At 31.6% G+C, this 18,423-nt stretch overlaps 1 protein-coding gene and 1 pseudogene across 1 annotated transcript; both read left to right on the top strand.

Annotated features, from left to right (window-relative positions):
* Window positions 1–4,211: 4,211 nt before the first annotated feature.
* LOC18587299 (ribonuclease MC-like) lies at window positions 4,212–5,813 on the top strand. Its single transcript, XM_007011012.3, has 3 exons — window positions 4,212–4,492; window positions 4,626–4,812; window positions 5,222–5,813. The coding sequence occupies exons 1-3, from the start codon at window positions 4,229–4,231 to the stop codon at window positions 5,482–5,484; spliced, it is 714 nt and encodes a 237-aa protein (XP_007011074.3). The 5' UTR covers window positions 4,212–4,228; the 3' UTR covers window positions 5,485–5,813.
* Window positions 5,814–10,990: 5,177 nt separating this feature from the next.
* Window positions 10,991–12,374, top strand: LOC18587300 (ribonuclease 3-like; annotated as a pseudogene).
* The last annotated feature ends 6,049 nt before the right edge of the window (window positions 12,375–18,423 follow it).

Below are 18,423 nucleotides of genomic sequence, written 5' to 3'. Positions count from 1 at the left end.
TGTGGCAGGCGAAGTTGGTAACAGTTAACAAAATGATGGAAAAAACCTATCATTTTAATTTGCACCATTCAATTATATTTTGCCGCATCACAGCTAGAATGAATTTCTTTTGTCGTCCTCGACATACAAGCAATTATATTAAAATGTTACCAAACAAATTTATTAAAAGATATATTACCAAGGGATAAAAGGTCATTATTGATGGAAATTTTGTCAACTATTCGGTCGATAAGTTCATTATATTACTAGTCGTATGTTCTGCCGATAACTTTGTCGGTGTATGTAGTCAGTGTGCACCATTACCAATGGAGTCTTTTAGTCAGCATTCTTCACATCTTCCCTATTCATTGCACAGCAAAAAATTTCACGTTTTCGTTTATTGAAAAAATTGTAATGATAAGAGTACTCATATAATATTGTTTTCGAAGAAAGAGTGTGCATGTGTGTGTAAATTCTATAATGATAAATTAAGTAAAATGCATGATTTGCATCTTGGTAATTCATATATTCACATGGATGAATTACATACGACACTCTTGTTGTCTTCTTTATATCATTTCATATATTGAATTAATTTGATGAGCATCCCTAATTTTCACATGTTATACTTCAATTTTTTTTTTTGAAAGTTATAATTCAATTTTTATGAGCTTGTTGTGGAAGGCGAAGTTGATATATGGAAAACCTCATCATTTACACACCCATCAATTATATTTTGCCACATCACAATTATAATTAATTTTCTTTCTTGTCTTCGATGTCAAAACAATTATATTAAAATGTTACCAAACAAATTTACTAAAAATTAAAATATCAAAACCAACTATTCTTAATGGAATGTAGCGACGAAGCCGTCACTCCTCAATTTTTAATTTTTTATTATTATATATATATATAATTTGATATATATAGTATGATTATTTTTATAATTATCCTTTAGCCACCTAAAATCATATGTTGTAATACTATTCAAAATTTTAGTTTAAATTTTAGTTTGCCCTATTGCATTGGGGAAAAAATATCTTTTTATATTTTAAAAAGCAATTAGATAATATCATGAATTAATGCAAAATTAACTACTCTTCTTAAAGGATTTAAATTAGTAGGTGATATATTTGCATTAGAAGGTTTTAAATTAATCACTCATTGACCTATGTAAATGTGAATAAAACAAAATAAAAAATTGTTAATTTAGTAAATAAAAGTAATTTGGATTCACATTTTGGATCATTTGATATTATTTCACAAGATCATTTTATCCTGTGAAGGGGAACTTTGTGAGATTACCTTCAGCATTTGTTTGATCTCATTGCAACCGGATTGGTTTAATTTTATTTTTTTTATGCGCAAGTTAAACTAAGAAAGGGTTTTATATTTCTTCTTATATAGACTTTGCACTACTATCGGTTTTACAAGGTAGTTTTTTATAAATCTTTCTCTTAGTGAAATTCCCATATGCTTTTCAAAAAAAAAAAACTTAAATTGTTAAGTACGAATGCAAAATATTCAAAAACTAATCCTAATTCCACCGAGCATCAGTGAAAGGAAAACACGGAGCCACCACCATTAGGAGTAGACCTGTCAATATGGGCCAACCCGGCCCCAGCCCTTGTGGGTTGAAAAATATGGGTCGAGTTGGGTCAGTCCATTTTTTATATGGGTTGTGAAATCCTCAACCCAGCCCACCCTTTGCTAGCCCATGGGCTGGGTTGGGCTAGCTCATTTCTTTTTTAAAAAAGAAATTCATTTTTTATAATTTTACTTAATAATTTTTTTATTAATAAAATTATTTTATGATTTAATTCATAAATTAAAATTATTAATTTAATAAATAAAGATTAAACACATTAAAATATATAAAATAAGTAATATTATTGATAATTAAATTATTAATTTTATATAATTAAATATATAAAATTATTTAATTAATTAAAATTATTAATTTTTTTGACCCATAGGACTGACCCGCCCCAGCCCACCTCAACCCACTGATTTGGTGGGCTGGCCCATTTAGGCTCGATTTAAATATAAACTTAAATTTTCAGATCCAATCCACCTCATATTAAATGAAAAATGAGCTGACCCAATGGGTCAAGCCCATTTTAACAGGTATAATTAGGAGCATATCTAGCAAAATTTCAACAAGAAATTATAAGGAGCCATCCTACTTTGCCACCAAGACTACAAATTGATAGACATGTTCAGGTCTGTCTAAGTGCCTGTCTATATGTGTTATTAATATTTTTAAAAATACAATTTTTAATGAAAAAGTTTGGGATGAAAAGGAAATTGTATTCCTTATTATGTTGAAATCCATGTTGGATCGAAACTAGTGAAGGAAATGACGCCATTGATGAAATAGGTTGGTAGATGGAACTATGGAAACCCAATGTTATTTGCACCCTTATTCACTATAGATTTGGATGGCATTATTATGGGTATGTGACGAAGCAGCAAGGTCATGAGACAAATCACATATGCTTAATGAAATTGATAGTTTGAAGAATTTAATTGGAGATATAATATTCATATACGCAAGAACAGTTTCCTTGTTTGAAGATTTAATGAAATTGATAGTTTGAAATATAATATTCATAGTTTGAAACAGTTTCCTTGTTTTTGCCCATTTTATTCAAAGACAAACGTATTTTAATTAGATATGACAATCTTATTGTCTTCTTTAAATCTCTATACAATTTGTGGAGCATCCATAAATTTCACATGTTATTAACTAATGATGAAACCAGTTACAGTACACCTATTGTCTTCTTTATATCATTACATATTATGGAATTAATTTGGAGTCTTTTGGTCAGCATTCTTTGCATCTTCCCTATTCATTGTGTACCAAAAATTTATATATATATATATATTTGAAAAGTAAGAATTATCGACCTATTAACAATGGAACTTTTTTCTGTTGGTAGTGTGCATGTCACAGTTTGATCAAAAATCGATTGGTAGTCCATCGACGATTTTTGACAGATCATTATCGACGAAATGAAATCTGTCAATAAAACTCAAATTTTTATTAGTGACATGGATGTCACTAATGCATTAAGTCCAATTTTTTTAGTAACCAAAAGACTCTGTCAATAAGAATTCCTACTGACAAAATATACTAACGAAATTACCAACGAAACATACAATTGATAACACAATAAACTTATGGACCAAATAGCTGACGGAATTTCAGTCAGTAATGGCTGAAATAATTTTCTTATAGTTCTTTCTTTCTTTGTTAGTTTGCTTTGAATTTTCTTAACTTTTGGAAACAAGAACATCGCCAAAACCTTAGGCTTCCACACCAGAGACCAAATAAAAAAACACACTCTTAATATTCAACAAGGTCAATGGCAAACTAAAAACATCTCCTTTCTTCTCAAAATTAATTTTTCCTGGGTATCTGCATTATGTTTTAGCAATTAAATCTTAAAACTTAATCTTGAAAGTTTGGTCGAAATCTAGAATGAAATTCAAGACAAGGTTTATAAGATATAAGTGAGAATTTTGTGTATTTCAAGTCTTAAAGCTTTAAAACTAATTGTAAACTTATTTTTAATTTTTAATTGTAAACTTTTTTTTAGCTCTTGTCATTAATATATAAAATAGCACTTGAAATTATGAACAATAAAGCACTTGATCTTCAATGCCCTCAAAAATTTCAAAGAGAATAATGATGTCCTACATATGATCTGTTTTTGTACTATCAAGAAAAGAGATAAATTCAGAAAGAAAACACATAAAAATTTCTGTCTTGGTACCAAGAAGAAGAAGAGTAGGTTTTGTAGTTATCTCCATCATAACTATTCCTTAACCTTATTGCTATTGGATTTTCATTAACTCGTTTTTCACATTGTAGTCGACATACTAACCAATTATTTTTTGTCTACGTGTAAAAGAGAAATAATGGAGGTTTTGATGTTGATATTTTGTTTTTTAGTAAATTATTTTGATAACATTTTAATTTGATTGTTTCCATGGTCTGAGATAACAAAAGAAATTCAATATAGTTTTGATGGGTGCAAAAATAATTGATGGGGTTTTCATCATTTTTCTGTATTGAACCTTAATTCATAATTATGGGCAGAGTAGTCATTTCCTTTTTTCTTTTTTGGGTTTTTTAAGTTTTGGCTGACCATACCTTGACTCAAAGTAGTTATAAAAACCCTTGCAGACATTGAATTGATGTAAACTACTTATTAGCATCTTCATCTTGAGTGTGAAGATGCAGAGGCACTTGCTTGTTGCTGCTGTCTTAGCCACATTGAGCTTGCTAGTTTCAGGTCAGACTGATTTCTTCTACAAACTCAGTCTCCAATGGCCACCTTCGGTTTGTGGCCCTTCCCAGTGCGGGTCACCCATCCCCAGAACTTTTACAATCCATGGTTTATGGCCACAATTTGTTACAAATGACAGACCGGTTCCTCCCTATAATCCAACAACTAATAAATGCACCAATGTCACACCTACGGCTCCAGGTCAAATTTTGGTAAGCAATTCATTTTCAAATTTATGTACTACTGATATATTCGATATGTCAACTAAATTAGTCTGACATCTACTTTCCTAATTAAGCTATTTCAATTTTTATTGTTTATTGATTTGTTTATGTAAAATCACAGGTTCCATTGAAACCCATCCAAGACCAACTAAATGAACTTTGGCCAAGCCTTTTGAAGCAGACAACGAATGTGGCATTTTGGCGACATGAATGGGAAAAACATGGAATGTGTTCTGATTATCCTGATAAACCTCATGATTATTTCACCGCAGCTTTAGATCTTACTACTACATACAATCCACTCGAAGGTAAATCATAAACACAAATTTAATACTAAATACTATAACTTCAACAATATCATAGTTTATAAATGTATTTAAGCTCATCATATGCCAAACTCTCTTGAAGTTAATTTGCAAGCTACTTAATCTTTTTGGATTTTTTCCATTAAAAAAAAACACTAATTATATGTGACTGTATATAAAGGTGAACATGCAAAACTCTGTCCAAGTAAATTTGCAAACAATTTAAATTATTTGAAATAATTTCAACATGTCCCAACCCAATTGTAAGAAACATATATCACCATACGCTCTTATAAAGTTGTCATTTGAAAATGATTTATTAAACCCTTTTTTCATCAAAAAAAACAAAAATTCTGAATAAATAGAAGGAGAGCTCTGGTTTTATATATGTTTGTTTTCGTCTTGTAAACAGGTACAGAAGTTAAGCCTCGACAAGATCCTTATAAAGCAATAGAGATACGTGAAGCTATCAAGGCAAAACTGGGAAAATATCCTGAAATCTCATGTGGCAAAGTTAGTAACACAATCCAATTGAAGGAGATCCGCTTATGCTTCGAAAGGGCAAAGCCGCCTGTCGTCCTTCGAGACTGTCCCACGAAATACTCGAATCAATGTTCTGATGACGATAACCAAGTAAAATTTCCTCCAGCTACTAGTGAAGTGTTAGAATTTTAAAGTATGTAGCTAATGGCGGGGTGGAATTAGTAAAGAATAAATGTGGCAAGCTAAATATGTACTTGCTTTCTTAAATAATATTGTAAAGAATAAATGCTCTACTTACGGTAGATCATGGGTTAGAGGAGAACGTACTGGTATATGTAGTGGTGGATGAGAGAATGCTGTCTTTTGGCTGTATATCTTAGTTTACAAATGGTGGTTTATGGAGGCTCTACGCAGAAACGACAAGAGATGCTCTTCTTATCTACAGGAGAGTTTGGACGTCCTTCCTGTATCATTTGCTAATATCGATAAATAAACATATGCTCTACTTGTCTAAATAAAAACTTATTGTATTTAATGTTTGCAGTTCGTATTGTCTTTAATATTTATTTAATTTGATGTTCAGATTAAAAGCATTCTCATCACACTTTTGGATGTCCTGCTCAAACAAGAGTGTCATTTCATTAAATAAAGAGCTTAGTACAGCTCACACAGTTCTATCAATGTCTGGATGGTTTTGTCATCTTCGGTTAGCACTTGCAGAATAACTCTATCAAAGGATTTCAGTTTCCTGGTTTCCTCACCCACTCTGACCAAAGAACCAATGCAACCTGCCACATTACGGAAAGTCTATTTGTTCCATTAAGCCTATCTGACATTCTAGAAAGCTGAATTCCTATAAGCCCTTTTGTTTTGAGTGTTGTTTCTGGTGAGTTATGCTTTCTCTTCCAGTTCAAATATTGGATTGTGAAGTTTACTTTTTATTAATAAAATGTACTTATTCAAGCAAAAAAAAGTTTTTTTTTTTTATTTTCATAAGCATAACATTCAAAGTTATTATTAAAATCCTTGACAATCAACATCCACATTCCTCTACTACACTTAGAAAGAAAAAACAATAACAAAAACTATAAATGGCCTCAACTCAGGGGCGGACAATTGCTAAAAATCTACAATTGCTAAAAATCTATATTAAATATACTACTTATCTAGGGCTTTATATGGTTAATGACACTAATAAATTCACTAAATGTTTTACAATTTCGTAGAGAGTGGGGTCAAAAACACCAAGTCAAAGTAAATTTATCAAAAAAGTAATTTATATATAAATATTTAAATACTAAAAGATAAAAACAACTCATCTAGGTTTTAACTGTAAGTACTTAAAAATGTAGTGCAAATGGGGGAGCAAAGAGTGGAAGGGGTAGAAGTAACAGCAGATCTGTCACTAGAAACAATAAGAAAGCCCATGAGGATGCCAGAGTGGTGGACGACCCTATAAATGAAGAAGACATAGCCAGCGTAATGCGGTTATTATCTATGAGGTGGAGGACACAGTGGTTGTGGGTAGAGAGGTAGGCATGGACTTTGATCACTGTGACAATGATCTGATAAGTGTTTTTGTGGCGGTGGAAGCATCTAGAAATGGGTTGTCGTGAAATTTTCTATGTAGCCCCATTTTGGGAGGTAAGTTTCATGCGTGTTTCTTTGTGATGTTTTAATTATTCTGATGAGCATTATTTCTTGGAATAAAAGGGGATGGTAGGCCAAAGAAGGAAAGGGCGATGAGAAATCTATCAGTGGTGCACAGGACAACCCTTTCGATGATTCAGGATACCAAACAAAAGGATTGGAATTTGCAAAAAAACTGAGAAATTGTGGGGCAGAGGGGGTTGTGAATGGCTAGTAGCAGACGCTGTTGGTGCCTTAGGGGGAATGTTAACTTGCAGGTGAGATAATACTTTTCAAGTTACCCACTCATTAGTTAATAGGCGGTACATTATATTAATGGGTAGTTTCTGAGGTAGCAACACAACCTATGGCATTGGCAACATCTACACTCCTAATGATAAAGGGGAAAGGGTGTCTTTCTTGAAAGAACTGTTGGTTCTGATCAATCAATGGGACGTCCTATGGTGCTTGGGGGAAAATTTTAATGCAATAAGGCCAATCTAGGAACGCACGGGTTGCACTAATATTAATAACTCAATGATGCATTTTGGAGGGTTTATTGAGGACGTTGGTTTAGTTGACATGCTTATGATGGGAGGCAGATTTACTTTGTGCGACCATAGGGAGAATACTCTGTTTAGCTGGCTGGATAGGTTCTTGATCTTAGTGGAAATTACAAAGAGATTAATTTTCGATTCTTGTGCAGAAAATGTCTCCCAACTTAAAATTTGACCACGACCCTATGTTACTTGGTTCTAAGGAGCAAAATTGGGGTCCTAAACGATTCTGCTTCTTTAACTACTAGTTAGAGGAGAAAAGCTTTGTATAAATGTTTGAGGAGACTTGGAAAGGCATAGAAAATCTTGGCAGTAGAACGGCGACAATTTGGCATAGACTGAGGCACACCGAAAACAATATTAAGGCTTGGCAAAAGTCAGTTTGTGGCAATGTTAGTGCAAAAATAAAAGAACTGGACCTAGAAGTGCATCATATGTCCAATAAATTCAGCAGCAGGGTCATGATGCTGAGAAAAGTAAAGCCCTAGCAAGATTAAAAGGAGAGATATGGAAGCTTTGAGCATTGAAAAGCGTCAGTGGCAACAGAAAGCCCGAATCAAATGGTACTTGGAGGGGGATCATAATACGCGGTCTTCCATATTGTCGCTTCTGCGAGAAGGCAAGGGAACTACATTTGTAAAATTATTAGCCATGGTCGGACAATTGAGGATCGTACAGAGATCAAAGAAGAGGTTGCATGACACTTCGAAACTCTTTATCAATTCAAGCTTGTTCTTAGTCTCAAAAATCTAAACTGTGGGATCGCTAAACTTTCGAACCAGTTTGCAAAATCACTTGAGCTTCCTTTCTCTGAGCTGGAGATTTTTTATACTATTAGCAGTTGTGATGGTAGCAAGGCATCGGGACCGGATGGCTTCAATTTTAGCTTCCTCAAAAGCCAATCGGATGTCATCAAAAGGGATGCCATGCGTTTTGTGACAGAGTTTCAAAATATCGAAGTTGTTGATAAAGGGATAAATGTCTCTTTCATACCTTAGTCCTGAAGTGTGCAAATCTAAGTGGATTAAATGAATATCGCCCATCAATTTGGTCAAATGCCATTACAAAATTGTGGCTAAGGCACTTGCTTTGAGAATGCGAAAAGTTATTGATGAGATTGTGGGTATCAACCAATTTGCCTTTATTAAACGTAAGTAGCCTGTTGACTGTGCATTTATAGCGAACAAGTTGGTGGATACTATGAAAAAGAATGGTAATGGAGGCATCATTTCTAAAATTGACTTCAAAAAAGCATTTGATAGTGTTTCGTGGAGCTTTCTTCGTTTTGACATGAAGTCAATGGGTTTCGGTGACAAATGGTGCATGTTGATTATGTCATGTATCACTGTTGCCTCTGTATATGTGTTGGTTAATGGTTCCCGTACAAGAGAGCTTGAGATGGGCAGAGACCTCTGGCAAAATTGTCCCTTATCCTCCTTTTTTGTTTACTATTGTGGTTGAAACCTTCAGTGCATGTGTGTACAGAGCAGTTGACAGACAACTATTTAAAGGAATAGTTATTGGCTTGGCTAGACTGTTTGCTTCCCACCTCCAATATGCGGACAACACGATAATTCTCTGTCAACCAATAACTAATGATGAAACCAGTTACAGTAGACGTATTGTCTTCTTTATATCATTACATATTATGGAATTAATTTGGAGTCTTTTTGTCAGCATTCTTTGCATCTTCCCTATTCATTGTGTACCAAAAATTTATTTATTTATATATATATATATATGTTAGGATAATCTTGAATTGTGATTTAATTATGATTGTTTAATTTTAATTAAATTAGTATACCTTATAAAATACTCTTTAAATCTAGTTAGACTAGAATAACAATTTCTAATTCTATTAGGATAAGGTTATTGTATTTGGCACTATAAAAGGATCCTATGGGTTAAAGAATAATCATCATCTAAATTTAGAGAGAGTGATTTAGGTGTACGTGGGATAAGGGTTATGAGTTTGAGACTGTTCTTGTAATCTCCTGATTTTTCTCTTAGTGGATTTTTCTCTGTTGCTGTACCCGTGGACGTAGGTCATCAAAAAACCGAATCACGTAAATTCTTATGTTCTTGTGGGTGTGCTTGATTTCTTTCTTTTTTTATTCTATTGATTGGGTTAGATCTTGGGCAATTCTTTAGAGACAATTCCATAGTTTCTCAACAATATATATATTTGAAAAGTAAGAATTATCGACCTATTAACAATGGAACTTTTTTCTGTTGGTAGTGTGCATGTCACAGTTTGATCAAAAATCAATCCGTAGTCCATCGACGATTTTTAACAGATCATTATCGACGAAATGAAATCTGTCAATAAAACTCAAATTTTTATTAGTGACATGGATGTCACTAATGCATTAAGTCCAATTTTTTTAGTAACCAAAAGACTGTCAATAAGAATTCCTATTGACAAAATATACTAACGAAATTACCAACGAAACATACAATTGATAACACAATAAACTTATGGACCAAATAGCTGACGGAATTTCAGTCAGTAATGGCTGAAATAATTTTCTTATAGTTCTTTCTTTCTTTGTTAGTTTGCTTTGAATTTTCTTAACTTTTGGAAACAAGAACATCGCCAAAACCTTAGGCTTCCACACCAGAGACCAAATAAAAAAACACACTCTTAATATTCAACAGGGTCAATGGCAAACTAAAAACATCTCCTTTCTTCTCAAAATTAATTTTTCCTGGGTATCTGCATTATGTTTTAGCAATTAAATCTTAAAACTTAATCTTGAAAGTTTGGTCGAAATCTAGAATGAAATTCAAGACAAGGTTTATAAGATATAAGTGAGAATTTTGTGTATTTCAAGTCTTAAAGCTTTAAAACTAATTGTAAACTTTTTTTTAGCTCTTGTCATTAATATATAAAATAGCACTTGAAATTATGAACAATAAAGCACTTGATCTTCAATGCCCTCAAAAATTTGAAAGAGAATAATGATGTCCTACATATGATCTGTTTTTGTACTATCAAGAAAAGAGATAAATTCAGAAAGAAAACACATAAAAATTTCTGTCTTGGTACCAAGAAGAAGAGTAGGTTTTGTAGTTATCTCCATCATAACTATTCCTTAACCTTATTGCTATTGGATTTTCATTAACTCGTTTTTCACATTGTAGTCGACATACTAACCAATTATTTTTTGTCTACGTGTAAAAGAGAAATAATGGAGGTTTTGATATTCGATATTTTGTTTTTTAGTAAATTAGTTTGATAACATTTTAATTTGATTGTTTCCATGGTCCAAGATAACAAAAGAAATTCAATATAGTTTTGATGTAGCAAAATATAATTGATGGGTGCAAAATGATGGGGTTTTCATCATTTTTCTGTATTGAACCTTAATTCATAATTATGGGCAGAGTAGTCATTTCCTTTTTTCTTTTTTGGGTTTTTTAAGTTTTGGCTGACCATACCTTGACTCAAAGTAGCTATAAAAACCCTTGCAGACATTGAATTGATGTAAACTACTTATTAGCATCTTCATCTTGAGTGTGAAGATGCAGAGGCACTTGCTTGTTGCTGCTGTCTTAGCCACATTGAGCTTGCTAGTTTCAGGTCAGACTGATTTCTTCTACAAACTCAGTCTCCAATGGCCACCTTCGGTTTGTGGCCCTTCCCAGTGCGGGTCACCCATCCCCCGAACTTTTACAATCCATGGTTTATGGCCACAATTTGTTACAAATGACAGACTGGTTCCTCCATATAATAAAAAAAAATGCACCGATGTCATACCTACGGCTCCACGTCAAATTTTGGTAAGCAATTCATTTTCAAATTTATGTACTACTGATATATTCGATATGTCAACTAAAGTAGTCAACATCTACTTTCCTAATTAAGCTACTTCAATTCTTATTGTTTATTGATTTGTTTATGTAAAATCACAGGTTCCATTGTAACCCATCCAAGACCAACTAAATGAACTTTGGCCAAGCCTTTTGAAGCAGACAACGAATGTGGCATTTTGGTGACATGAATGGAAAAACATGGAATGTGTTCTGATTATCCTAATAAACCTCGTGATTATTTCACCGCAGCTTTAGATCTTACTACTAGATACAATCCACTTGAAGGTAAATCATAAACACAAATTTAAACTAAATACTATAACTTCAATAATATAATAGTTTATAAATTTATTTAAGCTCATCATATGCCAAACTCTCTTGAAGTTAATTTGCAAGCTACTTAATCTTTTTGGATTTTTTACATTAAAAAAAACATTGATTATATGTGACTGTATTTAAAGGTGAACATGCAAAACTCTGTCCAAGTAAATTTGCAAACCATTTAAATTATTTGAAATAATTTCAACATGTCCCAACCCAATTGTAAGAAACATATATCACCATACGCTCTTATGAAGTTCATAAAGATTTTCATTTGAAAATGATTTACCAAACCCTTTTTTCTATAGGATTGATTTTGTTATTAAAATCTAAATTAGCTTAATCAAGAAAATTTACCAAGTGAATTATAGGTTATCACATTCAAGAAAAATTCAGCATACACAGGTATTATATATGCCTTAGTTTTTTCTCCAAATATTGATCATATCTTTTGCTTCCTTCGTCCAACCAGTTATGGGAATTCAACCTGGAGATAAACTACATGAACTGGGAACCATATTAGAAGCTGTCAAGCAACATGTGAGTGTGAGAGCATATCCTCAAATTGCATGTAGTCGGGCTAAAAATGGGCTTCAGCTGAAGGAATTTCGTTTCTGCTTTAAAATGTTAAGGGCCAAGCCACCCCCCGTTTTTATGGACTGCCCCAAGAGATGGGATGGTAAAATTTGTAAACAGCCGACTGACCGTGTAAGGTTGCCCCCTCTTCCCACTGAAGCTACATATAACGACGAATTATGAAGTTGTTTTTATCTAGTGGGGGTGTCGAGAATTAGTAATATTATAAATAACCAACTCAGGCTTGGACCCATCCGTGTAGGAAGATTAAGGTTGAAGGTTTGAATTCTCAATCTATTTCTCTTTCGAATTTACGATTAGCAAGCTTTGTACTTGCTTAATAGCATATAAATTGCTACACTCTTAAAGCTATGTACTTGGTTTTACTACTGGCCATTGGCATTGTGGATGGTTCTACCTGTATTTCGAGTCTAGTACTTCAATAAAATCTGGTGTGTGTTGTTTAAAATACAATTGAGTTGGGTGTCTCAAGTTTCTAGACTTTATCCATTCAAAGACAAATATAAGTTCCAGGATATTTAATTACATAGGACACTGAATATATTGTTGTCCTTATATCATTATATGTGTACGTTATTTTAATTTGACTGATATCCGTAATTTTCACAAGTTATTAATTAATGTCAAAAACATTTATACCTGATTAATTTCTATTATAAATTGAGGACGCCAAGTCTCGAATTTCTATTATAAACTGTGATGAGATCCTTAAACTACTTCCATGCAAAGCGTTTTTATAACAACTTTGAAGAATTATGATTGAGAGATCTGAACGTAAAATTTACTCTCCTAATTGGCTCTAAGACAAAAAAACTGATGAGTTCCAGAATTAGAGAGATACAGTTGTGTCAAAACAATGTCAATACATGGGCAAATCGGAACAAAGACCAAAAAACTGATGAGTCCGATTGAAGTGTAAAAGACTATTCCTTTATATTATCTTTCAGTTTTCCAAGCACTAAAGTGAGTGATCAATCAGTTAGAAAAATTGAGATCTTTCTTGTGGGATGGGGTGAAACCAATAGTAATATGACCAAAGTCAAGCAAAAGATGGTGTGTCAATAAAAAAAAATGGAGGACTAAGCGTAAAGAACTAATAGCATGTTTGGTTCGCAGAATAGACAAGAATAGAATAGAATAGCTATTACATAGGAATAGAATGAGATGAGAATATAATAGAATATGTATTATGTAGTTTGGTATAACGAATGGAATAGAGCAGGAATAATTATTATGACTTATTGCAGTGTTTGGTTGGTAACAATAACTTTGGAATAAAAAATGAATAGAAAATAAAAAGATAAAAATACCCTTTATTATATATATTAATAATTTAATAAATAAAACATTAAGATTTTAATATTTTAATCATATTAATATTAATAATGTTTAAATTATATATGAAAAATAATATTTTAAAATATTAATTTTTTATAACTTATAAATAATTTTTTCTTTTTTATTTTTTTCCTTTTTCCTTTCTTCTTCTTCATGGGCCGGCCACCAAAAAGGTGACCGGTGTAATGAAATGCCAATTTGGTGCACCACGTGGTCAGATTTGGCCACTAGGGCGCCAGATCGGCGCTTCCCGCAGTTGGATCTGACTGTGGAGTGCTAGATCCAACCGTGGGTTCAAGTCTGGAAGCACCAGATCCGGTGCTTTCGGTGGACAAATCTGGCTGTGGAGTGCCAAATCTAGCAATTTTTCGATTGAATTTTGTCGAAAAGTACTAAATCGACACTTTCCAATCATATTCGATCGTGAAATCGTTGTCGTCGCCACCATCGTTTGGTTCCAATGATGAGTGCAAGTTAGAGAGAGAATGAGAGAAGCAACTCAACCGTGGTAGAGCGGCTGAGAGCAAGAGGGAAAGGAGGAAGAGAGAGAAACAATGTTTTATATGAATAAGGTTGTAATTTTGTAAATCTAAGAGGGGTAATTTAGTCATTACAAGTTTCACAGCTATTCCATGAGACATGAAATGAATAATACCAAGAGGAGAATCGAGTATAGCTGAAGAGGACTTTTTACCCAGTTTAAAGAATAGATATTACTGAGGAATTCCTATTCTTTGTTGCACTATTAAACCAAACAAAGTTACAACAAATGGCTGGAAATAGAAGGGGAATAGCTATCCCAAACGTGCAATAAGGATTTTACATGAAGAATAATTAAAAAGTAATTATAAAAATAATCATTTTATATATATCAAGTTATATATATAATAATAAAAATTAAAATTTGATGGGTGGCGACCCTGCCTCCGCCGCATCGCCAATCTTGTGCATAAGAATGTTGCTTTACTAAGTAAATGGTGATGGAAGTAAAAACACCGTAAGCAATAGAATTTCAATTTTTTTTTTTTTGTCGAAGATTGACTTTAGTCATTTCAGTATTTCAATTTCACCTTTTTGGTCCTTCTGTGCCAATTTTAAAAATTTTAGTTCTTATATTTAAATTAAGTACTGATTTAAGGATAATCAATAATGACATTACGCTTTTAGTGTTAAATTCTTAAGCAATTCAAGTAGTAAACAGCTATAAGTTCTATTTAAATTTTTTATATTTCAATACATATTTTGAAGAGGTTAATTTATATTGTAAGTTGCTTCATAGATAATTTAACAGAATTTATTGTATTACGACAAAATTAATACAAAAGGACATCCAAAATGCTGGGGATGGGCTTGCTACATTCGATTCCAGTATTACAAGCAGAAGGTGGCCATATCAGACTGAGCTTGTAAAAGGCAAAGTCAGACGTAGCTGAAGCTAGCAAGGTGGCTAAGACAGCAGCAACTAACAAGTGCCAATGCACTGTTACCACAAGAAGAGGCTAAGTAATTAAGCTTGCCAAGAGTGCTTCTATGCAAGGCTTTTTATAGCAACTTTCTGCATTCGAATTAACTAGGAAAATTTAAAAAACAAAAAAAAAATAATTTTTTATCTTATGTGTATGGTCTAAATTAAAAATTAATCCAACTTGACACGTGGAAGGCAAATTTTGTGTTAAACATGGAAACAATTATTTATACTATTTATACAATTTTTCATTGATTTATGATTCCAATCCTACCCCTCTCTCTAAATAAAAAAAAATGAAAGGTATAATGTTTAAAAAAACCCTTAAACTATTCAGAAAAATTCAAATAAATTCATATTCTTTTATTAAGTTCAATCAAGTTGTTATATGTTTATTTTGAACTAAATAAGTTTTTATGACTAACGGTTAATTAATTATTATTAATCAAAATGCCACTTGTTTAAAGATTTAATTAAATATAATAAAAAAATAAAAATTTATTCAAACTTTCAAAAATAATTGAAAATTATTTTTCGAGCATTATGGCAAAATAAGATTGAAATTTTATCTTTTATTCTTCAATTCTTACACATGTATTTGTGTGTGCAAAAATTCAATGAATTTAAGCCGCACATGAAAAGATACCTCTCCTGCACCTAGGATTTGTAGTTATGTACATGAAAAAATGTTGACCTTGTTTTTTGATCGAAATATTCTGTTGGGTGCCTCAATTTCCCTGTTTTTGTCCCTTTTTCCAAAGACAAACATATTTTCATTAAATACGACACTCCCATTTTCTCCTTTATATCTTTATATATAAAGATATATATAAATTTGTATTATAACTTGAAGACAGCATGTCTCAAATTTCTTTGGTCTTAATTAGTAACTATGTTCGTCATTAAATCCGAATTTATTAATTGATCTTGCCTTTATCTTCCAGGTTTGTCTGAATTTTTTTTTCCCTTGTTTGTGTGTCACACATCCATCCGTTTTGAGGTGTTTATTATCTCTATTTATTATAATTTTTAACGATTGTGCCTTTTTCATAATAATATTATGAAATTTTGCCTTTTGGACAAAGTTTCGCCTTTCAAAGACAATTTTATCTTTCATAATTTAGTCCTTTTACTAATTTCATTGAATTTAATTCTTATTTTATTATTAAAAGCCGATAACTATCATTATTTCCTTCGTTGTCTTGTTATCAATAAATTCACTAAAAAAACAAAAATCAACTAGTGTTCACATGCATATTTTGTTTTTTATTCTAAAATTCTATTTGATTGGTATTTTTGTTATTTATTTTTTTATAAAATAAATAAAAGATAAATAACATAAATATCAATCAAAAAAATTTTAAGCAAAAAATAAAAATCATAATAATTAGCTAATACCTCGATTATAAGGTGAATAATGTGTTCTTAGAGAAATAAAAAGCAAAAACAAAAACAATAATTAGCTAGGTCTGTCTATAAGTGCCTGTGCATGGTTAATTTACACTGTCTTTTTTATGGAAAATTTGAGAAGTAAGAAGGCACATCTCTTTGTTGCCTTGGACATGGAAACAATCATATTAAATTGTTATCAAACAAATTGACTAAAAGAAAAAATATCACATTTCCTCTTTCACACCTGAAAAAAAAAACAAAAACAAAAACTATAAATGGCCTCAACTACAAATGTGAAACACCAGTGAATGAATCCAATAGCGATAAGGTTCATGAAGAATTATGATGGAGATATAGCTATCTAACTTATTCACAAGATAAAAAAATAATTATGTGTTATCTCTTTCATGTCTTTGAGTACAAAAAGAAAACTCACAAAGGACAATAAATATCTCCATTATTTGAGCTCACAGTCAAGTCAGTCTTACTATTCTCTTTCAATTTGTGGGAACATTGATGATCACGTGCATTTTTCATAATTTCACGTCTTATATATTAATAGCAAAAAGTAAAGAAATTTATAATTTTTTTACAGACTTAAACCTTGAGTCTTGAACTACACAATAAGAGAAATTTCCCTCAATATCTTATAAATTATCCTCATTTCGTTTATTTTAAAATTTCTAATCATATCCAATATTAAATACCTAAATGGAGTTGAGCATCAATTTATGTTTTCGAGTAAACTATATTGATGATCACTCAAATTTATAAAATATTTTATTTTCATTGCTGACATTTTAGAAATTAAGTTTTAATTAATACTAATGCTTTTAAAAATTTAACATTTCCAACTCAATATCGTTAACTAATCACTAACGAAATTCTATCAAGAATTTATATAGTAAGGTCACTGTTGCAGCAGCAGCCAGTAAGTGGCTCATTTGCATTGTTATAGCAGCCAATATAATTAAGAAATATGCTAACAATTAAGCTTGCCACCAAATTTTTTTACATTAAGCCAAAAGGACCACTTGTAACTTATCCTTATGGGTACGTAGAATCAAGATTCATCCATAATTTTTGTGACAAATGTGAAAACTGAGAAGCATAGGGAAGGCAGATATTTGCTGTGTTGTGACAATGGGACAGTTTTATTTCACTTCTCGCTGAACAGGTGATTGATAAAGTTTTATTTGTAGGAAAAACTTATCTGGAAATGGACCCTCAATGGTTTTTATTCCTCCAATTCTTTTTGTTGTCAAGTCCTCTTTATTAATACTCCTCATGGAGATCATTGGGAAATGATACATATATATATATATATATAGTCTTCATTTATGATATTACATATACAAATATACATGCTTACATATATGGTTTATTTTTCTTTATGAAAGTACATAATATTTTATATATGTATATATATATATATATAGTATTTTTTTATAAAAATTTATAGCTGTAAAGCTTATATAATTAATATAATGATATCATATGTTAATTATGAAAGTATTTATAGATAATACTAATAACATATTTATTCTTTTGTGAAAAGTGCAGATATAGAAATCTATGGTCTTCTTTTATGAAATTAATTTTATATATAATAATATTAAGTACTGATTTAAGGATAATCAATAATGACATTACGCTTTTAGTGCTAAATTCTTAAGCAATTCAAGTAGTAAACAGCTATAAGTTCTATTTAAATTTTTTATATTTAAATACATATTTTGAAGAGGTTAATTTATATTGTAAGTTGCTTCATAGATAATTTAACAGAATTTATTGTATTACGACAAAATTAATAAAAAAGGACATCCAAAATGCTGGGGATGGGCTTGCTACATTCGATTCCAGTATTACAAGCAGAAGGTGGCCATATCAGACTGAGCTTGTAAAAGGCAAAGTCAGACGTAGCTGAAGCTAGCAAGGTGGCTAAGACAGCAGCAACTAACAAGTGCCAATGCACTGTTACCACAGGAAGAGGCTAAGTAATTAAGCTTGCCAAGA

Source organism: Theobroma cacao, chromosome 10, assembly GCF_053813885.1.
Source record: "Theobroma cacao isolate CCN51 chromosome 10, ASM5381388v1, whole genome shotgun sequence".
Lineage (NCBI taxonomy): Eukaryota > Viridiplantae > Streptophyta > Magnoliopsida > Malvales > Malvaceae > Theobroma > Theobroma cacao.
Note: the sequence above shows the minus strand (reverse complement) of the source record. Positions and strands in the feature narration are given on the sequence as shown.

Excerpts from the sequence above, each read along its gene's own strand:
- LOC18587299 (XM_007011012.3), top strand. The coding sequence starts at position 4,229 with ATGCAGAGGCACTTGCTTGTTGCTGCTGTCTTAGCCACATTGAGCTTG. Across the intron at positions 4,493-4,625 it reads CGGCTCCAGGTCAAATTTTG|GTTCCATTGAAACCCATCCA; the intron begins GTAAGCAATTCA and ends GTAAAATCACAG. Across the intron at positions 4,813-5,221 it reads TACATACAATCCACTCGAAG|GTACAGAAGTTAAGCCTCGA; the intron begins GTAAATCATAAA and ends TCTTGTAAACAG.